We start from the raw sequence: 20,647 nt of genomic DNA on the forward strand, positions 1-20,647 counted from the left end.
AAACCTCAGAAGCCCCGGTTAGGGGCTATCTGGGTTCAGTCCTGGCGCCTAAGGCGCGAGGCTCATAGTCATTACTTGCCTCAGGCAGACCATGCTGCACGTGCATCCAGGCCAACGTGAGACCTGGAGGGGCTATTTTTCCACAAGGACTACTTTTCACTCGGGTGTGGTTCTTGGAACTTCTTACCTGGGACTACTTTCAAAGCTATTTAAACCATGCCCGATCTTCAACACACGCTTTGCGTTATTCTGCATTTAGCAGCGTAACGTTCACCGTGTCTGCAAACCTGCATCCAGCCTCCTGCCATGCCCACCTCGAATACGGAGCCCCTAGGAGAGAAAGGAAAATAGAAGAAGAGGTAAGATTACAGACTTTAATCTGATTCCTCACCTGATTTCGGATCCTGCATCACTCCGAGTCTGAAGGGACATTCTTCCGGCACGCGTCGCATCCCAACTGCGGCGCCGCTCAATTTTCACCAGTCCACAGCATCTCCGACTTGGCGCTGCCTCTGTCACTTTTTCGGTGATTTTCAACACCTGGGGAAAAGACCAGAAAAAAGCAAGGTGAGCCTAAAGAGACTAAAAAGACAATCACTTATATTACAAGACTTACCTGACTATCACCGGAGGCTTCATCCTTCAATATGCCGCATCTAGGAAAAAAGGAAAAGACAGTGAGCTAATCTCATGCACCTTTACAGGATAGTTTGGGTAATGCAGACTCTTACCTGAATGCCGCCAGCAACCTCCAGACACAATTTGCCACCGCAAATCAACAGGGGAGTGCAAGAGTTAACTTTGGACATTTTGAACTCTTTAAAAACTTGCCAAACTCCGGACTCGACAACCGTCCAGAACCTCAACACCTAAAACCAGTGAAGTAACTGGTATCTACGCGCCACTGCATGCCACGCAAGATGGAGAGCTCACCAATCAAAAACAGAAGGTGAGGGCACTGAACGGAATATCGGAGGTGGCAAGTGGGAAGAACGGGAGCAGGGAGGGGGGGTCTGCATTCACATCCACGGGGCTAAATACCTTTCTCCATCTACAGGAGAATACTGCTATGAGTCAAGCTTACAAGACTGAGGGGGTCCGTCCAGACGGTCATCTTTGCCCTACGCTTCACGCTGGTGGAGGCTGCAGCTGTCCGGTTTCGATCTACGCTCCTGTGGGAACCAGGTGAGCGTAACACCCAGGGAGTTTACCAAGTGCCTCGCACCAGTGGCTGAGCCTGCGGGGGATCCATGTCTACCCTTACCTGTACGATTGGCTCATCCGTGCAAGGACAAGAGAACTTGCCGTCGAACACACAGTGGAGACCGTCCAACTGCTCACGGACCTGGGATTCTCCATCAACTACTCGAAATCCCACCTGGCCCTGTCGCAGGTCGCACTGTTTCTGGGAGCCAAACTCGATACAGTGGTGCGATTGGCCTCGCCGTCGGAGGAAAGGACGAAGGCCATCTGGGGCAAGGTGCAGCGCCTGCTAGCCACTGGCCAGGGTGAGATCCATCAAGTCCCTGCTCGGAATGATGTCCTCATGCATCTACCTGGTGCGCCTGTCCAGGCTTCGGATGCGTCCTCTACAAGAGTTCCTCGACGCCCGTTGGATACAAGCGACGGCCAGCTTCCAAGACAGGATCCCGCTCAACGAGGCTTTCCGCCAAGCGATCCGGCGTGGCCGAGACCGATTGTCAGCATCGCCCCCAGTCAGACTGTTCCGATCGTTCCCGACGGTGAAGGCTCCGGCCCCGGCGTGGGAGCTCAACGTGGTGCTGACCAAGCTCATGGGGCCACCATTCGAGCCTCTGCATTCGGCCCCATTGAAATTTCTGTCGTGGAAAACCGCGTTCCTTGTGGCCATCACCTCTGCACGATGAGTGCAAGAGATTCAGGCCCTATCCTGCAAGCCTCCATACTTGACTTTCCACTAGACTAGGGTGGTGCGGAGGATGCACCCCTCCTTCATGCTCAAGGTGCCGTCTGACTTCGACCTCAACAAGCCCTTGGTGTTGCCAGTTTTCTTCCCGTCGCCTTCGTCGCTGGCCGAGAGGACTTTGCACTCGCTGGATGTAGCTAGAGCACTGAAGTTCTACGTGGAACGCACATAGAGTTTTCGGAAGACATCAAGCTTTTGTGAACTTTTGACCTGTGAATCAAGGGAAGGCCCTCTCGAAGGCTTCCATTTCCAGATGGCTCTCCGGCTGCATCATGCACTGTCATCGGTTGGCAAACCGACCGTTGCCCGGCTGTCCGAGAGCCCATTCGACCAGAGCGATCGCTGCTACTACGGCTTTCTTGTCTGGTGTGCCCCTGCTGGACATCTGCAGGGCTGCTACGTGGAGTTTGACGCACACCTTAATGAAATTGTACTGCATCGACCGGGATTCCAGGGAGGAGTCCAGGGTCGGCCAAGCAGTGCTGCGCAACCGGTTTGCCTGAAGATGGGCCTGGTGAGGAGGTAAGAGTTGCTTAATGTTGAGCCGTGCCACCTCCCGTGGTTGTGCATGTGTATACTGCTATGTATTCTTATATTCATGATCCTGTGAATCCATGCCAGACCCCATGCTGGATAAGGAACAAGTTACTTACCTGTAACTGTTCTCCAGCATGGGTCTGGCATGGATTCACATGCGAACCCTCCCTCCTACCCCTCTGCAGCTCTTCACTTGGTCATACTGCCACTTTACATGCTACCAAATCTGAGGATGGCTGCCAGGAGAGGGCAGTCATTGGCTGGGGGCAGTATGACCCAGAGACCAGTGATTGGTTACTACTAAGAAAGACAGATCAGAAACAAAACTGATACTGATTTCTTTTCTTTACCGAGAATTCCCATCCTGACGATGGGGAATATTCATGAGCATGTGAATCCATTCCAGACCGATGCTGGAGAACAGTTACAGTTAAGTAACTTGTTCCATATTCCGCCAGTGAAGGAAGGCCAGGCGTTCCAAGAGGGAAGCAAGATCCCTCCCCTAAACATCTCCCAGGGAACAGAGGGAAATGCCAAACTCGGAGGACCCGTCCAGCTCCAGAACCGGTACCCAGCCAGCACACAGTGTGCCCTGCTAGGGTCTGACAGCAAGCTTCCTAGGTGGGAAGTGCCGGAGAGTCTCTGGACAAAGGCCAAGGCTGTTGCCTGCGAACACCCTCCTGAGCTTTGGGCTGTCCGCCTTGAAAGGACACAAGCCCTGCGAAGAAGCTCGGAGTGCCACACATGCATCATCCAGCGTCCATCTTTTTAAGGACAATTTCAAGACAGTTGAGTCCTCGAACCGCATCCAGCTACACTGCTGGTTGTTGTCCTGCTGTAGTCGCCAGAGCCGTCCGAGATGCCTCGACCAGCATTCCAGATCCGCCAACCAGCACAGAGACAACAATTCAGGGCCTTTAGCCGCTGCGCCGGACAGCCTGCAGACGTCCGTCCAGCCTTGCTTGCCGAACTGCCGGACGCCTGGCACCGGCAGCTGTCTCCCGCCACTAACTCTGCCTCACGGGCTGCGAAGCGCCCTGGAACCACCTCAACGCTGTCTAGCACCAAAAACGTCTTCAGCACCAGGTACATTGTGGTTCTGCCCCTCTGGTCCTTCTCCGAAAGCCCCTAGAAACAGTTACGACCCTTTGCCCCTTTGGTGTTGAAACCAAATAACCTTGAACAGTAGGACTGATTGCTTTACCAACTACCCTCCTGTCAGTATCAAAAGTGCATCCCTTTCCTTTGTGAAACTGTCTGTCCTCTGTGTTCTTTTACAGTGTGGGTTGTAATTGTATTGTGCTAGAACCGTCTGTTGTAGTAATGATAAAGTAGATCTTTTTATACAATCTTCACTGGACAGTTTTTTTTTTATCATTGGGTAATAATTGTATTTTCTCTGTGTTGCAACTAACCAGCTATCCACAACATTGCAGAGCCGTCCACGTTACCAAAATTGGACAAGGTCTTCTAATTTACTTGCATTCCAATCTGTTCGGATCCCTTCTGATGTACCAGAGGTGTGAGGTTGATTGATGGTTTAGAAGTCGATTTTCATCCTTTGACCACTGGTGCCCCAGAAGTTGATTAGTCGCACTGATAATGTCCCCACTTGTGCGATACATGGCACAACCCTCTACAGGACTCTGATCTATCCCCCTAACTGGTTACCTCTAGAACCTTTACCATCTGCTTTGTTTTATTGTGCTGTCGCAATATTTGCCACTATGTACAATCCTACCTGTGCTTTGGAGTATACATTCAATCAATAGAATGCCAATCTGAAGGCTCTGCCTGTGACTTTTCAATGTGTTGTATCGTTTATTCACATCACTCATTTAAACACTTCTCTCCCTTTGACAAGTTGCCTTCTGTTTCTGTGGTGAGAGATGCACAGTCCCAGCTCCTGCCCGACGTGGGTGCAACGGTCACTTGCAAGGTAGGGACTATTTTAAGAACAATTATGTTAATATCCATCTAGTAGGCTGTGCGAGTCAGGCAATGCTTTCAGTGGTTTTATTAAATGAAAAATGCTGTCTGTGGTCCATTTTTGCAGTGCTGATGCAGTCATTAATTTCATAAACAAGAGTGGAATGTATTGTACAGAATTAACGGTCTTGAGGCACAGTCTATGCCTCTTGAATTATTTTCTTTGATTTTCCTGTCTTGCTTCCTGTGCATTTCATCTGTTTCTAGTGTAAGTATCAAGGTATATTTTAGCATTTTACAATAGTTTTGGGGTCTGTTTTGGTCTCATCCTGTCCCTGCTAAACCTTCCTATTCTCAGCCTTCTTTCTACTTGTTCTTATTTTGTTAACTTTTTAAGCTAATCTTCGTAATACGGCACCACTAAATCCTCCCATCATAAAAAAGAAAATACTCTGTACATGGGAGTTTTTGTGTGTGTGTGTATGTAACCACAAGCAGAGGAGGAGACCATGCACACGCCTTGATTTGATATCTCAAAAACTATGTTTCTATAAGTCTGGTCGAGGAGAAAAGCAAATTATAAAACCACATAAGTGGGTCTTCTTGGCCATGGCCTATGGGTACTTCCAGAGAGGTCCTCTAGATCCGACAAACATTTATTTATTACATTTATAAAGCACACAAAGCAGCACCCGGGCATTGCGGCACTGTTACAATCCAGGCTTACTTAGTTACATGACACAGAGGGAGAACCACAGCCTGTCTGTGGTTCCTGATAACAGTGAACCAAATACCAGGCAGGTAACAGTAAAAAACATGCAGTGTAACATGATGGATGGGGGACTCTCCGGTTCAGAGGTTACAGGGGAACCAGATGCTAGAACTCAAAACTAATAGATCAGATATCTGGGTGCCCTTAACAGTCTGAGAGCAGAGCTAGTTAAAGAGCATGGTTTTGAGTGCTCTCCGGGAATGACGTGAGAGGTTGCATTCCTGAGGGTGCTTGGGAGGACATTCCATTATTTTGGTGAAATGAAAGGAAGGCTGGCGCCGCCTGCTTTGGCCCTTTTTGATGGTGGGGATGTTCAGCTGGTTGGAGTAATGCGATCGCTTGGGTCTGGAAGAACTGCCTCTGAGAGATTTTTCAGAGAGATGAGAGGGGGCTGTGAGCGCAATGCACTTGTGGGTTATAGCTAGCGTCTTCAACATGATACGATCTTTGACGGGGAGCCAAGGGGCAGCGTGCCTCGCATGGGAGATGTGCTCTCTCTTAGGAATGTTTAGTCCGGCTCTGAGCACATTGTTATTTTATTTCTATCGCGCTCGTACACAAGTGTTTCAGAGCGTGACAAGGCAAGGGAGGGGAACAGGGGAGAACAAAATGACGATCTTACTAAGCCCAGTGACCTTGAGAACATGCAAGTGCATGGGAGAGGGAGAGAGGAAACATGCATGGAAGGGGTGAGAAGTGGAACATGCAGAGCAAAGGAGAAACAGATAAAAAATAATAAAGGCAACAAACGGTGGTAGTGCAACCAGCAAGTGGCAAGTGCTGGGTTTAAGGCAGCAGACAGGGTAGGTCTGATAAGTGCAGGAAGAAAAGGGGGGGGCGTGACTGTATGGGTTCAGATACAGACCCCAGTGCAAGGGGTGGTGCTTACCTGGCATGTCATGGAGAGTGTGGAGTCAAGGTATAGCCCCAGAGTCTTTACTGAAGGTGAGACAGTGATTACTGTTAGCTATAGTGAAGGCACTGTATTGTTTATTCAATTTGCTAAGAGTTTCCCTGGGGCCAACTAGGAGGATTTCTGTTTTGTCCCCATTGAGGCAGACAATGTATAAGGAGACAAAGTTATAAAGCAGGTACTAGAGGTGTCAAGCATCAACACACTTAGTAAAACACTAGGAGGGACCAGTGAAAGTTAAAAAGTCAGTATCAAATTTTAATAACGAAAAAAATCGTAAAATTTAAAACATCCAATTAAATAGATTGGTCCAAAAATGCAGAAATTGTCACTTCCAATGTACAAAACAACAATAGGGAATACGTAGCACGCTCGGATGGCCAGTTTAAAACTATGTTACAGAAAAAATACGAACACTGAGGGTACTTGTCAAGCAAATAGTATGGTACCTAACCAGGCATGGATAAATGTGTCATAAGTTTTACTCTCTGTTTACAGTCCAGAGATGTGTCTCGACATGTTTCTGTTCCTTTAAAACAAAGTGTGGAACATTCATCAGGAGGAAATTAATTTACAGCATCGCCTATTTAACAATTGGAGTGGTAAACAATACAACTAAAGTATCATAGCACCTGCAAAAGATAAAAACAACAGACATCAAAGGGTTAGCTAATCAATAACTAGATACTTTGGCAAGTTCACAAAATGAGCTAGGCACCATATCAAGGGGAATAATTACCTATCGGGGTGCCAGTGGGGGCTCTCTACTTAGATTAGTAGGTGTAGGGAGGCGACCATTGCGGCCCTACAAGAAATAAAGAATAATCTAACGCAAAAGTTTCTGCTGAAATGCAAAAGCCTCAGAGTACACACAACACAGCAGCAAATATAGGGAAAGGGACACCCTGTAGGTGTCTTTAAGTAAAAGCATCTCATAGTGAGAAAGGGGGAACCGTTAACAGTAAGTCCCACCAATATACAAAGATAAAGAGAAACCGGCAGAGAGTGAGCGGGGCCTGCATCACAAGAAACACGTGAAACAAGTGACCAAGCCAAGTCTGTGTAGGGCCACCAGGCGGGGACCTAACGGCAGTGACAATCCCTTATTAAGTGTGCAATAGTATGGTGATCGATGGGACTGGAGCACAACTATCTGCCCAGGTGAACAACATTCATGGAAAAGAATCCCGCGGTGGACGGCGTGTCGGTGATCACAAGTAAAAGGAATACATTACCTTAGTAAGCCCATAGATGTAGTAACAGGGGACGAATCACCGCGATCTGCACTCAAAAATAAAGAAAAAACGGTACGATCAGGGTTAAAAAACGATCGAACCTGCATCAAAGGACAAGGTGATGCAAAGGAGAGCGAGAAGCATCTCGCAAGCCGTTAGATCGCAGAATCACTTACCAAATGAGGAGGAGTGCACGGCGGGCAAGTCTACCGCACTCATAGGATCAAACAGAATGTATCCAGTGGCTGCGCGATGCGGCCGATGCAGGCTGGTAGTCAAGGGTAACCCCGGGAGTCCTACTACTAGGTTTGTTCAACCGAAGAAGGGTGCCGTGAATAGGTAAAGCCCGGCGGCCATCTTGGAATGAAGTGGCAGATAGTGTATAGCGGGCACGAAGTATACCAGGATGAGTTAGTGGAGAAAACCCGTGATATGAGAAAGGACAAGGATCCTACCAGCAGGAGGCTCTTAAAAATGGGGGGGGGGGCTAGGGAAAACTCAGGGTGAGCGAGGTAACTCACCAATGAGCTCCAGAGTGATACAACCACAGTGGGAGAGTTGTCTGTAGGTACATCATAAATAGATACTCCATAGGTCATAATGAACGAAGAGATATTACAAGAGAAAACTAAATATTATGCCAATCAATGTACCAATCCAACTAATATCAATGTGGTAAGAACTTGTTATAAACAAGTCAGTTAAACAAAGCTGGTACCTCAGACTCGGGAATCAAAGATGGAAACCTTGAATTGTCATATTTCTGTGGTAATGTGAAATTGCAGACTCTTTACACAAGCTTACCTTACTCTAGTAAATCTCAGTTCATAGAAAAATCTGACTTAATTAAAAATAACATGGAATAACTTGATGTTACACATCCTTGTATGGACTTCAGTTCCAGAATGCTAAAAGTACTGGGAGAAACAAAATGAGCTTAGAGGTGCTAAGGACTCACTGGTGAATATTCAAAGGTGGGGTCTAGTTGTTGCCAGTTAGAGCACCTGAGCGATGTTTAAAAACCCAGATGAGGCCCAGCTGAGAGAGGAAGAATATGAAGGTGAAGCAGATGAAGATCAAGGAGCAGTTGCTGGCCGTGCAGGAGGTGTAGCTAAGGAAGCTACTATCATCCGAGGTGCAGAGGCAGCCACAGAGAGAAGCCCGCTAAAGAGTCACCTATAGGGGTGGAAACTAGAACTGCAGAGTACACACAGTGAAAAGCAGCATACTAAAGTCCAGCTGAGGAGGAGACGTCCTTTCAGAGCTGCGTGGGCTAGGCGGTTGCAGCCGCAAAAGATAAATGGAGCGGTCGTTGCTCCCGAAGACCGCTGGGTGAATTACCAGAGGCAGGAAAGAGAGCCGACTGAATGCAGAAGCACCGCCACGAAGCCTGACTGCCTGCGGGAGCTGCCGCAGAGAGCTAGTGCTGACCCATGGCACTCCGTGTAAGTAAGCTGTCACAAAACTATAATTTTGAATACCGAACTATTGACAAATCAAAGCTTACCTTGTTTAATGAATACCAAAAAGTTAAAGAAACAAAGCTAAGAGACAAAGAGAAAAGTTCCTTCATTAGACTACAAGAGGGGGAAAGTTTATAAACACTACTTGCAGCCAAAAGGCTGTCAAAATGCTTTGGGTGAACTACCAGCAAGGAAAGCCTCTAACGAATACTAGCCAAGACCAAGAGGCTGTGAAAAGTCCTTTTTAAGACAATTGCTGGGAAAAGTTCACAATCGGCAAAGAAGTTGTGAGAAACCCTTCAAGCAACTGAAGCATAAAACTCTTTTTGAGAGAGATCCATTTGAGAGAATGTATCTCTCCATGCCAACAGCCAAGTGACTATGAAACTAGACAAAGGCGACAAGGGCGCAACTCTTCCTTTTGGGAATTGATAGTGGAGGAATCTTGTAACCCAAACGGCTATCAGTCAGAAGGCTGTCAAGAAGTCATTAAGAGCCCTTTTGGAGAATAATTCATGTACATTTCGTTGTCATTTTAGGGAAAACTAGAGCACAAGATGTCAACTCCAGCAACTATAAGAAGAAGAGCAGTTGTTGTTTAAACCTCCTTCCAAGAGAGATTGGCGTGGAGAGTCTTGGCAAGCCAGTATACCAGGAAAGGGCACTTAGTGGTTATTTCTAGGATGCGAGTGGACCAGGAAAGAAGATGGTTTGATATCTGTGGCAAAAAGATATATGGCAAGAACTTTTGTTGAATGAAGAGATTTCATGTAATTTATCGTTTGTTGACAAGCAGTAGAATCACTGAGAAGTTGTGTTTTGCTATCCTGCCAAAAGTTAGTAGTATTGATGAAGAGTGACTTGCTATCTTGACCAGAAGTCATTTATTTTTAAGAAAGTGTTACATGATAATAGAACAATTGCAATTGGTTTATAGGAACCTGTGTCTTGGGGAGAAAGTCAATCATCTTTGCAAGACAATGATTTGTTTTGAACTATCAACCAAGTGTGGTGAAAAGGATATTTTGTTGTTGCTACAAGAAGTCACTGTGGTTGGAAAAGACTTTTCTATTTTTCTTGTACAGAACCTTGTTGAATCAGAACTGTTATTTAAGTATTCCTGAATTGATCCAGGTGAAGGGAATGCAACCCTGGCCGCAAGGAGTGCTTATAAGAGCATTTTGAATTTGAATTGCAAAACTCTATTGTTGAACAAAAAACCAGACATATTTTCCTTGCATAATTTGTATGTATTGGTGTGAGGGCCAGAGGTATTTTGGATATTAGGTTATTTTTCTTTAGTTTTAGTTTGCTAGGCAGGGACCACTTTGTTAGGTTAGGGAAAGTTAGGCGTTCATCAGAACCCCTTTTTACTTTGAATACATGGCAAATGAAGAAACTTTACCTATGTGTCCATCTCCCATTTCTGACCCCGCACATAGCCTATTTCTACAGAGTGGAAGTGGCTGATAGATCACTTATCTGCAGGGCTGACTGAGGGGATTCTCAGAGATCCTCTGTCTACCACCTCCAGGGGTTGCATCATGGAACATTTGGCTTCACCTGGCTCCCAGAGCTCGGCCTTCCATTACGAGCAATGTACAGTAGCCCTCAATGTTATTTTCCTGATGTGGTTCTACCTACACTTTTTAAAGCTCTAAATCATTCCTGCTTGTTGCTTGATTTGTGATCATTCTTGTAGTTTAGGTATTAGCGTTTTATAACTCTTACTTTCCAAAGTTTTCCAACAGCAAATATTTACCTGTCCCGTTCTACAAAAAACCTTGTCCGTTATTATCCTGAGGAGTTTTTGATGCACTTGGGCCTTTGTTTATAATAATAATATTTATCTTTGAGGGCTTCAGCTCAGGTGTTAATGCCCAGTAAACTATAATTTCACAATCCATAAATATAGAGAGGCTCAGTCTTTGCATAGCTGCAAGGACACAATCGTGCAATCACTATGGGTTATGCTGCAAGTCGGCGAAGTACCACTATTGCTCTGTGATTTGGTACCACAGTATATCGAAAGGTTTTACAGTTTAGTGGCAAGCCAGTGCATCTTAGTGTTTCTATATGGAGTGAAGTGTGAACTGTCCGGGAAGCTAAGTAAGTGCCATACATTGATGGGTTGCGGTTGTAACGGCACATAGTACTACATTGTGTGTGCATAATAGGAGTGTCGGCAGGATAGGCATGTAAAGATGGAATTGACACACTCGTTCTCTCCTAATCCTCATTTCTGTTGAACTGCCTCACCTAATGCTAACTGCATTTGAACAGTCAATGTCGCTGTTGGGGTCGTTTTTCCTAAAGTGCCACTTGGAGGTAAGACTTTAGTAAGCTATCCCAGTGGTTTATTGATCACCTCTCCTCCCCCAACTCTTCGTATCAAGTCTGTACTACTGAGAGACCTTGGTAGAGTGGCAGAGCAGTCAGGCTTATCTTAAGAGGAAGATATGAGTAAGTACACTGAACCTAGCTAGTAATGCACATCAAAGAAACACGTAAACATAAATTTATATTAAAATAAAGATGTATTATGTTTAGCAAGGGTGAAACGAGTAGCACATCTCTGAGGGGTGGAAGATTGGCAGGGGTACGAAGCATGGTTGTCCACTATCCCCGATACTATATATACTGGCTCTGGAGCCATTTGCGGTTTCCTCAGGGCAGAGTACGGGAGCACAGGAATAGAAATAGACTGGGTGGTACACTTAATTTCAATATATGCAGACGACCTACTCCTCTATGTTGGGAACCCAAGGGAAAACATGCCAGACCTACTAGAAGCACTGGGGGCATTTGCCAGATTGTCGGGTATCGCGATCAACCATGAGAAATCCTCGCTCTTCCCCCTGGCAGGCTTGAGGGAGACCGCCCCCGACCAGTTACCAAGTCTAGGGCTCACATGGACACCAACCAATTTCTGCTACTTGGGAGTGGACATACACCACAGCACCACAGCAACGCACACGACCAATACACAAGCGGCCCTAGCCAAAATAGAAAAGGCTATGATGTTCTGGAAGAAACTCCCATTGGGGATGATGGGAAGAGCAGCTCTACTGAAGATGACGGTCTTGCCCCGCCTACTGTATTACTTTAGTAATATCCCATACAACATTCCCAGGCCCTTCTTTAGACGGCTACACTCACTGGCAAGAGTTCCTGTGGGGCGGGGGGAGGAACAGGATAGCGCTGAACACACTAAAAAGTAATGGATGTGGGGTGGGGGGGGGTGATCAAGCTACCATACTTTGAACGCTACTACCTAGCGGGACAACTCCAATTCATTGTGAAATGGTTGGGGGATGACGCATATATAGATGCATTGCTCTTTCAGCCAGCAATATGACACTATTACCTGAGAACTCCCATGGATGGACAAGGCTCTAGTCACACCACTCCCTACTATGTCCAACTGGCTCTGACTCTGTGGAGGAGAGCGTCTAAGATACAAGGGGCGCGAGACCCCTACTCAAGACAAATCCCCCTTGCGGGCCTAGTTGACATTCACATGGTGTCCCTGACCATCTACCGCACGAAATGGGAAGATAAGGGAGTGGTATAGACTGGAGACCTATGGAAAGGAGGACAGTGGGTGGATTTTCAGACTTTGAAGGATGAACAGGGCGGACACAGCGGACAATTCCTATTGTACAATAGTATGACACAGAGGACAAGAAGAGGTGGAGGACATTTCCGGGAGAAGGAGACCGCGAGGGAGTACTGGATGCGTGGTACGATGTGTCGGAGGGAGGACATACGATATCCAGACTCTATGAACAGCTCCGGCGTAGCAATAACGAGAGGGATTTGCGAGCAAGAGCTAGATGGAAAGAGGAACTCCACAAGAACTTCAATGATGGGGAGTGGAGCAGGAGACTTCAGTATGCCAAAAATGTTTCCAGAAATGCGATGTTCAAGCAAATGCAGCTGTACCTCATACATGAGGCGTACCTCACACCCAACAGAATGTTACATATGGGACACAAACAAACCCGAAGCTGCCGACGTTATGCAACAGAACAGGTGGATATGATGCATATGTTCTGGTCCTGCCCGGTGATGCTCAACTTTGGGGACGCAGTGAAAATGAAGGCGGAGGCAGGAGGGATCCAAATGCAAGCGTGGTTGCCGGAATCTTACCTCCTGGGCCTGTTCCCGAGGGGTAGTAAACAACAAACACATACAGCGGAAATGAAAGACCTAATGTGTATTCTGGCGAGGATGGCATGGAACTCTAGCACGGGGCCATCAGCGGACATGTGGTGGGCTGACCTGAAAGAATTGACAATAGCCGAAACATCAGTGTGGACTAGAGTGGCAGAGAGGGTGAGAGGGGGGCCAAACTACTTGCATGGAACTCTCTCATAGAGGACCTGTTCAACAGCACGGATTGGCAAGACACGACATGCCCTAGTGGGCCGGAGGAGGATTGAACTCCTGGCGACAATGTGAGCGAAGGAACTCAGAGGGGGGCTGTGGACATGCCGCAAGGGGCCTATCACGGGAGACAGGGATGATCAGTACTGAACATGATGGACAGACAAGGAGAGAGCCAAGCCGATGCGCCGAGGAGACAGAGGATAGAGTGCAGATCCCAACATGAAGTGCCAGTTGTAGTATGTTTGTTAAGTTAAGAGTTTAAAAAAAAAGATTTATATTTACAATTGTCACTGTTAAATACTTAACACACATAGGTACACTTAATACTTTCAAAAGGCCACTTCTTAGTGTAGTTGCTGAACACGCACAATTGTTTCTGGAGTTTGACAGGTCTACCGTACTATAGGTAATAACCACGCACCCACAAAGTAATACAGTAATTGCATTTAGTCAGCATACACATATAAAATGGTGATTTCAAGGTAGGAAAACAGTTGGTAAGTGTTATCCTAGCAGAGCTTCAGGTTCTAGAAGCAGTTTCCCTGCACAGCAAGTCTCCAGTCCAAAACGCAACCCTAGTTAAAAGGCATTTCGAAGAGGCTTAAAGTCTTGAAAAGCAGTAGAAGTCAAATGTTCCTCGGGATACTTTCTAGTTCCTAGGAAAGAAGATGCAAGAAGACTTAACCAATGTTGGAAACCCTGTTAAAGGACTTGCTAAAGGGACACAAGTAGCGGCTTGAGTCAAAGGTGGTTGCCCCGAACATGTGCACTCCAAAGCTCTGGAGCGACTTTCTGGTATAAGGTAAGCAATAATCTTTCCCCACAGTACATTTAGGTTTGAAGAAAAACGTTTGTGCTGGATGCTCCATGTTGTTGCAGCTCTGGACCCGACCTCTGGGTTCCTTGGTCTGATGATGAAAGGTAGCACAATGGACAGGAGATCTCAGCAGCAGACACAGCTTTTTTAAAAAATTTTTTTAAATAATGGTATTATTTTCTACAACCAACAAACCAAAAACAAAACTTACAGTGCATATCGCAATATTGCAACATTTTACTTATGCCAATCAATAACCACTGCCTAACCTATTCCCCCCCTCCCCCCACCACCCCGAGCCTCCTTTAGTCTGTCCATTTTACCAATTCAATTTGAGTCCCTTTCCGCTGAGTCCTGGTCTGTAGACCTGTCTCGAGTGGGCTCATACAGGGTGGCTATCAAGTGTTTCCAAGCCATCAGGGACTCTGGTTCTTCTTCCACTCCTTTATCTCCTGCCTCTTGCCATACTGCCGTTTCAGCCTCAAACCATTTCTGCAGATCTCCCCACCAGACTTCTACCCATGGCCTGATGCATGCCTTCCATCCCATGGCTATTCTGCGTTTGGCAAGTATATATGATAGATCCTTCAGTTTGCTTACATGTCTCATTTTGCTGGGTCTAGGGAACCCTCCTATTATACATGCCCACTCCGATTCCACAAGCAGCAGATGCAGCTTTAATCAACTTCTCTGGTCTCTGCGGTTTTGGCGCTTTTTCTGCAGCACCAAAAAATTACGCGATTTGCACGGTCAGTCTTCTTCGGTTCCTGCAGTCCCACACTCTGAGGGGGTCTGGTCGAGTTGGATTGGGTCTCTGGAGAGACCCTGAGAGCTCTGCAAATACATGGACTGATTTGGCATTTCCACGACGATGCACTCAAAATGGGCAGCATGTCTCCTTGTATTGGGCTTCTGCAGCTCTGGAAACTCTCAGGGCCTCAGGAGATGGCTCAAATCAAAGTTTGTCTTGGGACTGGTTTTTCCAAGAAGTCAAAGGGAAGGAGTCGTCCTCTTCGGAATTCCTCTGTCGCACAGAAACCGGGTTGGCACAACAGTGGTTGCTTCAGTGTTGCAAAGGGTCTGCAGGCGTCTCTGGTCATCTTCTTCAGTTACTTAAGCTTCCAGTGGTTGGCTTGCTTTTCACTCAAGGAGCCTCACCTTTTATACAGTTCCAGCACTCCCTCCTCTGCAATCTTCCTCAGTAGTTTACTGAAAGGGGTGTTTGGCTGTCCCATCAGGACAGCCAGACGCCCAGTGGGTGCTGGTCCCATTCAGGCACTCTGGCATGCCACCAGCCATAACTAGGAGATGGGAAAATCACAGGAGTAGAGAGAAGGGGGGATACTAAGTATCCCTTTGGCACTCCACATAGGTGTGCCAATCTCTCAGACTATAAGGTTTTTAGGAGAGATACGAAGTATCTCTCCTTAATAACTGTAGTTACTCTAGGATAGAGGAAATAATCTTAAAGGGGGACCCTAAGGGTCCCCAGCAACACTGCACATAAGGAGCTGTGTGCAGCAATAGTAAATTATAGATGCCTTTTAAGAGTTATGAAGGAAAATATACTCCCTAGGATAGGTAAAATGCAAAGAATAGAGTTCCAAAAGACTCAGCTCATAAGAATGAATGAGTGGAAAAAGGCTCCACTCGTTCAGGATTTCAGAAAAAGGTCCAGCAGTCCAGCAAGAAAGTGCTGGGGATCTCACTAGGAGTGTGGATGAAGCGTACTAATGATAAATCTCCCTAACAGTCGGGGTTGCCTGCTAGCCCGGAATACAGTGTAACACAGTGCTACTTTGAATAAAGGAATGCCCACAGAGAGTATGTACTTTTTCTCCATACAAGGGGTAGGTCAGGCTGTTTTTGTGTATATATAATCCATATACAGAAAGTCTCTTTAAGTGTGTTCTTTGGACTTCGCTGTATTTGCTAGAGTCAACCTTGAAGTCAAAGATCAATTTCAGCTATTTGGTGAAAGTCTGGATAATCTGCTCTTCCGTAAAGCTACTACCTTATTTCCCACTTCAAAGTCCATCCCTTGCAGGCTGATTGACCCTTGAGCGAGGGTTCTTCATCTTCATGGTTTAATCCATTTTTAAAGGTTTAGGATGTGGTAGGATCTTAATGGATAGGCCCTAAACTGTCTGAAAGCCCAGACAATAGTGTAGCATTCATTCGCAATTGCCCACCTCCATTAGCTGTTGAAAGCTACACTGTCCTATGTTTTCTCTTGCCCGTTTGTGCTAGAACTGCACCCACACCTGGGTCTGATGCACATGTTTAAACTACGAAAGGCTGGCTCTTAATGTTACTTTAAGCCCTGGAGCATGGCATATTACAGACCTTCAAATACCAGACTCTCCTCTGTCCAATCAGCCTAAGGATTGGTCACAGCATTCCAGTAATACCCACAGAGCTCTGAAAGGGCTTTCACCTAGGTGTGGGTGCTTTCTGGCTCCCGCTTAAGAACCGCCTGGCTCTTCTTCCAAAGAAGCTGTACATGGCCCCACCACCCTAGTGTCCAAGGTAAACTGCAGAACTCTACTGCATGTGGCTGTTAAATGCCTTTACGTTAAGCCTAGGTCAAAGAAGGACCTGAAACACTTGGGGATGATCGCCTCTCCCAAATGTTGATGAGGGCAACTGTCTTCTGATGGGCGACATGTAGGCTCTCTGTGCAGGCCTGGTTCACCAGCCTCTATTAGGTGGCAGGTGCATTCTTTAACCCAAATGGCATTAGCTTAGATTGGTTCAGGATTCTGGTAAAGATAATGCCTTAGATTTCTTGTTATGCAGGATTAAGTCTTCTGCCAATACCCTGATGTCAAATTGAAGTTGGTCCAAAACTGGGCTGCCCCAATATATCCAAAAGCCTATCTGTGTGTGATGTAGGTGCATATGTCTGATTCCATTGAGCCTCCTGTGATCCTGGCAGAATCTCGTTAGGAACTGGCATGACCAGTTTAGCTAAAGAATGGGAGCGCTTGAGCGCCTTATAATCCAACATCTTCTCTGACATAATTTAGCATGCACTTTTCATATGCATGCTAGCTGCACTCACTGCCATTCTTGCCTCATGGCACATAACCTGGAGTCAGGAAGAACATTGAGGTAAACTGGTTGATCAACAGTCTTCCAGTTGTTAGAGTTTTGTGTGGCATTCCCTAAACAGTCTTTAGGACGGCTTTGTAGTAGTTCAGTGTGAGGCTAACTTTATCTCTCCTTGTCTGAGACTAAGTACAGTCCATTCCTCATGCATGAGGAATGCTTGAAAGGATCGATATGGTAAACTGTGGGATCTAATAAGGGTGCCAAAGTCAACCCCGTAAGTGACCTCCCCTTTATGTGTCAGGATTGTGTATGGACTGGACGGCTTCTTATACACAATACCAGGGGTCTTGTGGACTCATTCACAAGGACCTCAGAGTCTTGTGATTAACCGGAATTAGGACTCCGACTCTGGGATGTCATGCTCATGGATTTTTATTCTATTCTTTTACAATTAGTCTATTTTCTTTGAAGCTGGCCGCAGTCAAACTAAAATAATGAAAATTAAATTCAAAGATTCAAGGAAAAGATATTGTCAGGACGAATCCAAATCATAAGGTCCCTAGTCCAAATCGTATACTAGCCTACCACATTTATAGCAAAACTAACGCACACAAATCTAAATGGTTAAACAAGTAAAAGATGCCTGATTGCTGCTTCTGTTCCAGGTTTTCTCCTCTCAATATAAAGTTCTTCAGGTGCCACTGAAATGGGTAAATGTAGTTGCAAACACAATCTTTCTTAATGTATTTCAGTCTCTTTCCCCTGACACCTCGGGGTGCTGTTTTCACTCGTTTACCCCACTCTGGAATATGTATGTTCTCCTCCAGGGCTTCACTCTTTCACATCACTCTGGGTATTTCTCTTTCATCCCTGTTCCAGGGAGTCTTCACTATATCCCCCTCTTCTCGGGTCTCTCGATTGTTGTTCCCCACTGTCGTAGCCTCTCTTGGGGTATAGTTACTCTCTTAGATTAGCTTCACTCAGAGTAAGGGGATAAACCTCTTACGTGACTCCTTCAAACTGGGCTCAACCCTTCTCGCCTCTTGCCCTCAGTCGGGTTTCCCACAGTCAAATGCTACCCTTTCCTATTGAAAAGGCTGGTGGCAGTGGTTTTACAACTAACTACCATGATTTTTCCCGACCGCGAACACCGGTAGCTAAAAATCACGGGAGCCATGTTTTTCAAGATGTGTCACGACCCTTGCCTAAAACTTCCTCTGGCAAACTCATTGGCCGGGTGGAGTCGGGACTAGGGCCTCTAGAGCCTGGCATCCTCTTCAAAAGCCCCCGTGGGGCCAGTCCTGGCGCCTATGGCGCCAGGCTCATACACCATGAAAAACAATGTGCTTGGGAACTACTTTATTGTATTGTCAGCCAACATGGTGGCATCCACATAGCTTGGTTCATAAGAACCAAGCTATGCGGTCTAGTGTTTTGGCTGTGGTAGCCTAGGGACTACTTTACCTGGACTATTTTGTTAGGCCTATTTAAACCACACCTTAGCAAGACAACACGCTTCGCGTTACTTTGCAGCTTGCAACATGACGCTCCCCATGTCCAGCTATTCCCTCGAACCTCGGAGAAGCAGAACCTGCAAGGAGACAAAAGGAACATCATTAGCAGCAGCATCTTACCTGCAGTCTTCATCTTTAAACACTCACAGCTACTGAGAACAGCTTCCTCGAATCTGCACGCCTCCCGGACAGAACGACCTGAAAGAGGAAGATAGAGGCAACATTAAAGAAAGCAGTAGAGACATTTACAAATTACGAACTGCTGAAAAGGCTTACCTGGCTGGTCGCCTCTCGGCTGGCACCACTCCGGACATTCCACTGGTGCTGAAGAACACCGCAACCTACAAGGAAGGAAAACACAGGTTCTCAAAGGCAAGACTTTGCAGCGCTGCGCATAGCGCTTGCTTACAGCATCATAGCGCTCTTAATGCGCCATCATTTACCAGCGGGGCTCAACCAAGCCAGTTCGCCGTGCTGAAGCTCTGCATACCTAAGGGAGAAAAAAAGAGGCATTTTAAACAACGAAAGGCATGCAGGATAGCAACAAAACTAAAGAACAGCAATAAGACCTACCTGAACAATATCAAATGGGCCGGCGTCAGTGAAGTAACTGGACCGCACTCGCCCATGAAAGACAACTTGCCCCTGCAAAGCAGGCAGGACGGAGAGCACGCCTAATTCTACCACAAGGTGAGGAGAGGGCGCCAGAGGGACTGAAATCATATGGGAGTGGAGGGAGGATACTTACCCCAGTCGGTCAGTCTTGAACACAGTCCTCCTGTATTTTCAGGCAGAACCTTCCCCGCAGACCACATCAGGGCAAAGCTGAGAAGCATACCAGTGAGTAACCCGGCTGGGTGGCGTCCCTGTGGATACTAGGTGAGTGTAACAGATGTTGCCTTAATTCCTTTGTTTAAATGGGTCCCGGTCCTGTCTTTTCGCCATTTCTTTTTGGAAAGGTCCTTCTAGTGTTTGTCTCTGCTCGCCAAACCAGGTTTGGTCCCTTTGTTTGTGTGCCTGTTTGCGGGCTTCAGGACTTAAGTCCGCCCTTGGCGCCCGAGTGTCTGGGGTGGGCAGGAAGTGAGGGAGGTGCCCGCAACTCCCTGTGCTTAGTCTCCTAGGAGACCCAAATGCACTCTGGTGTGATTGGCTGCTGACTGTCCAGCAAGGACAGCCACCCTGCTGGGTGAGTGACAGCTAGGCTGGAGTGAAAGGGAGAAAACTGTTTAAAAGGCGAGTCTCGTCGACTGGAAAGCAGAGTCGACCACTGGCGCGAAAGAACCGAAGACGAGCTGGAAGAGGACGGCTGCTGCAACCACTGGACCGTTGGTTTGACCGGTGAAGCCCTGCGGCAGGTCGGAATTGCCAAACTCCATTCGACAGAGACGCTCCTTCAAGGACGGCTTCTTCCTTTTGAGTTGGTGGGACCAATCAACTTATTAGACACCTTGATACCATTCTCAAGGCTCGTTAGGTTTACCCAGGGAGAGGCACACCAGTTTGTGTTCTTGAATCTACAGCTACTGGAGCTGAAGTGACTCCATTTTGTTTGCTTTCCTCAAGGATCCCGTGCAGTGCAGGAGTCCCCATATGTCCTCCCTCTTGTCCCCATGACTGAGGCTCAGGATCAGCGAGATCTGCAGGTACTGCCAGGAACCACGACTTCAGCAACATTTGTTTTCTTCATACAAAGGTACTGTGCCAAACCTATTGAGAGAACGCCACTCTTCGCAGAGAAAGTTTGTGAAACTTTCTCAACTTGCAGGCCTAATCAGCTTGTGACCCCACAAATGATTCTTTTTCGCCGAAACTACTTCTGAGAACTTTTGCAAAGACTTTACCGTTTTATACCAGAACTGCTCTTTCCTATCGACATTGACTTTGGCCTGGCCTATTGACTTGAATTGAACTATTCTGGTGAACTGAAACTATTTGCACTGCCTAGAAAGTGTATATATAATCTATTCTACTTACTTTTGTATTGAAGTGTATGGGTCTATAATAAGTTGTCGTCTTCTAGTGAAATGTTTTATAAATGATTGTGTAAATAAAGTGTTTTACCAAGAAACCTTCAGT

General features: G+C 46.6%; 1 protein-coding gene across 1 annotated transcript in view; it reads left to right on the forward strand.

Moving 5' to 3' along the window:
* Positions 1–20,647, forward strand: part of EXOSC1 (exosome component 1) — a 182,871-nt gene that overhangs the window by 61,449 nt on the left and 100,775 nt on the right. The window contains exon 3 of the mRNA XM_069611579.1: positions 4,347–4,421. Coding sequence (XP_069467680.1) covers positions 4,347–4,421 — 75 coding nt within the window. The remainder of the gene's footprint in view (positions 1–4,346; positions 4,422–20,647) is intronic.

This window comes from Ambystoma mexicanum, chromosome 8 (genome assembly GCF_040938575.1).
Source record: "Ambystoma mexicanum isolate Mex_15411 chromosome 8, UKY_AmexF1_1, whole genome shotgun sequence".
In the NCBI taxonomy this organism is placed as follows: Eukaryota; Metazoa; Chordata; class Amphibia; order Caudata; family Ambystomatidae; genus Ambystoma; species Ambystoma mexicanum.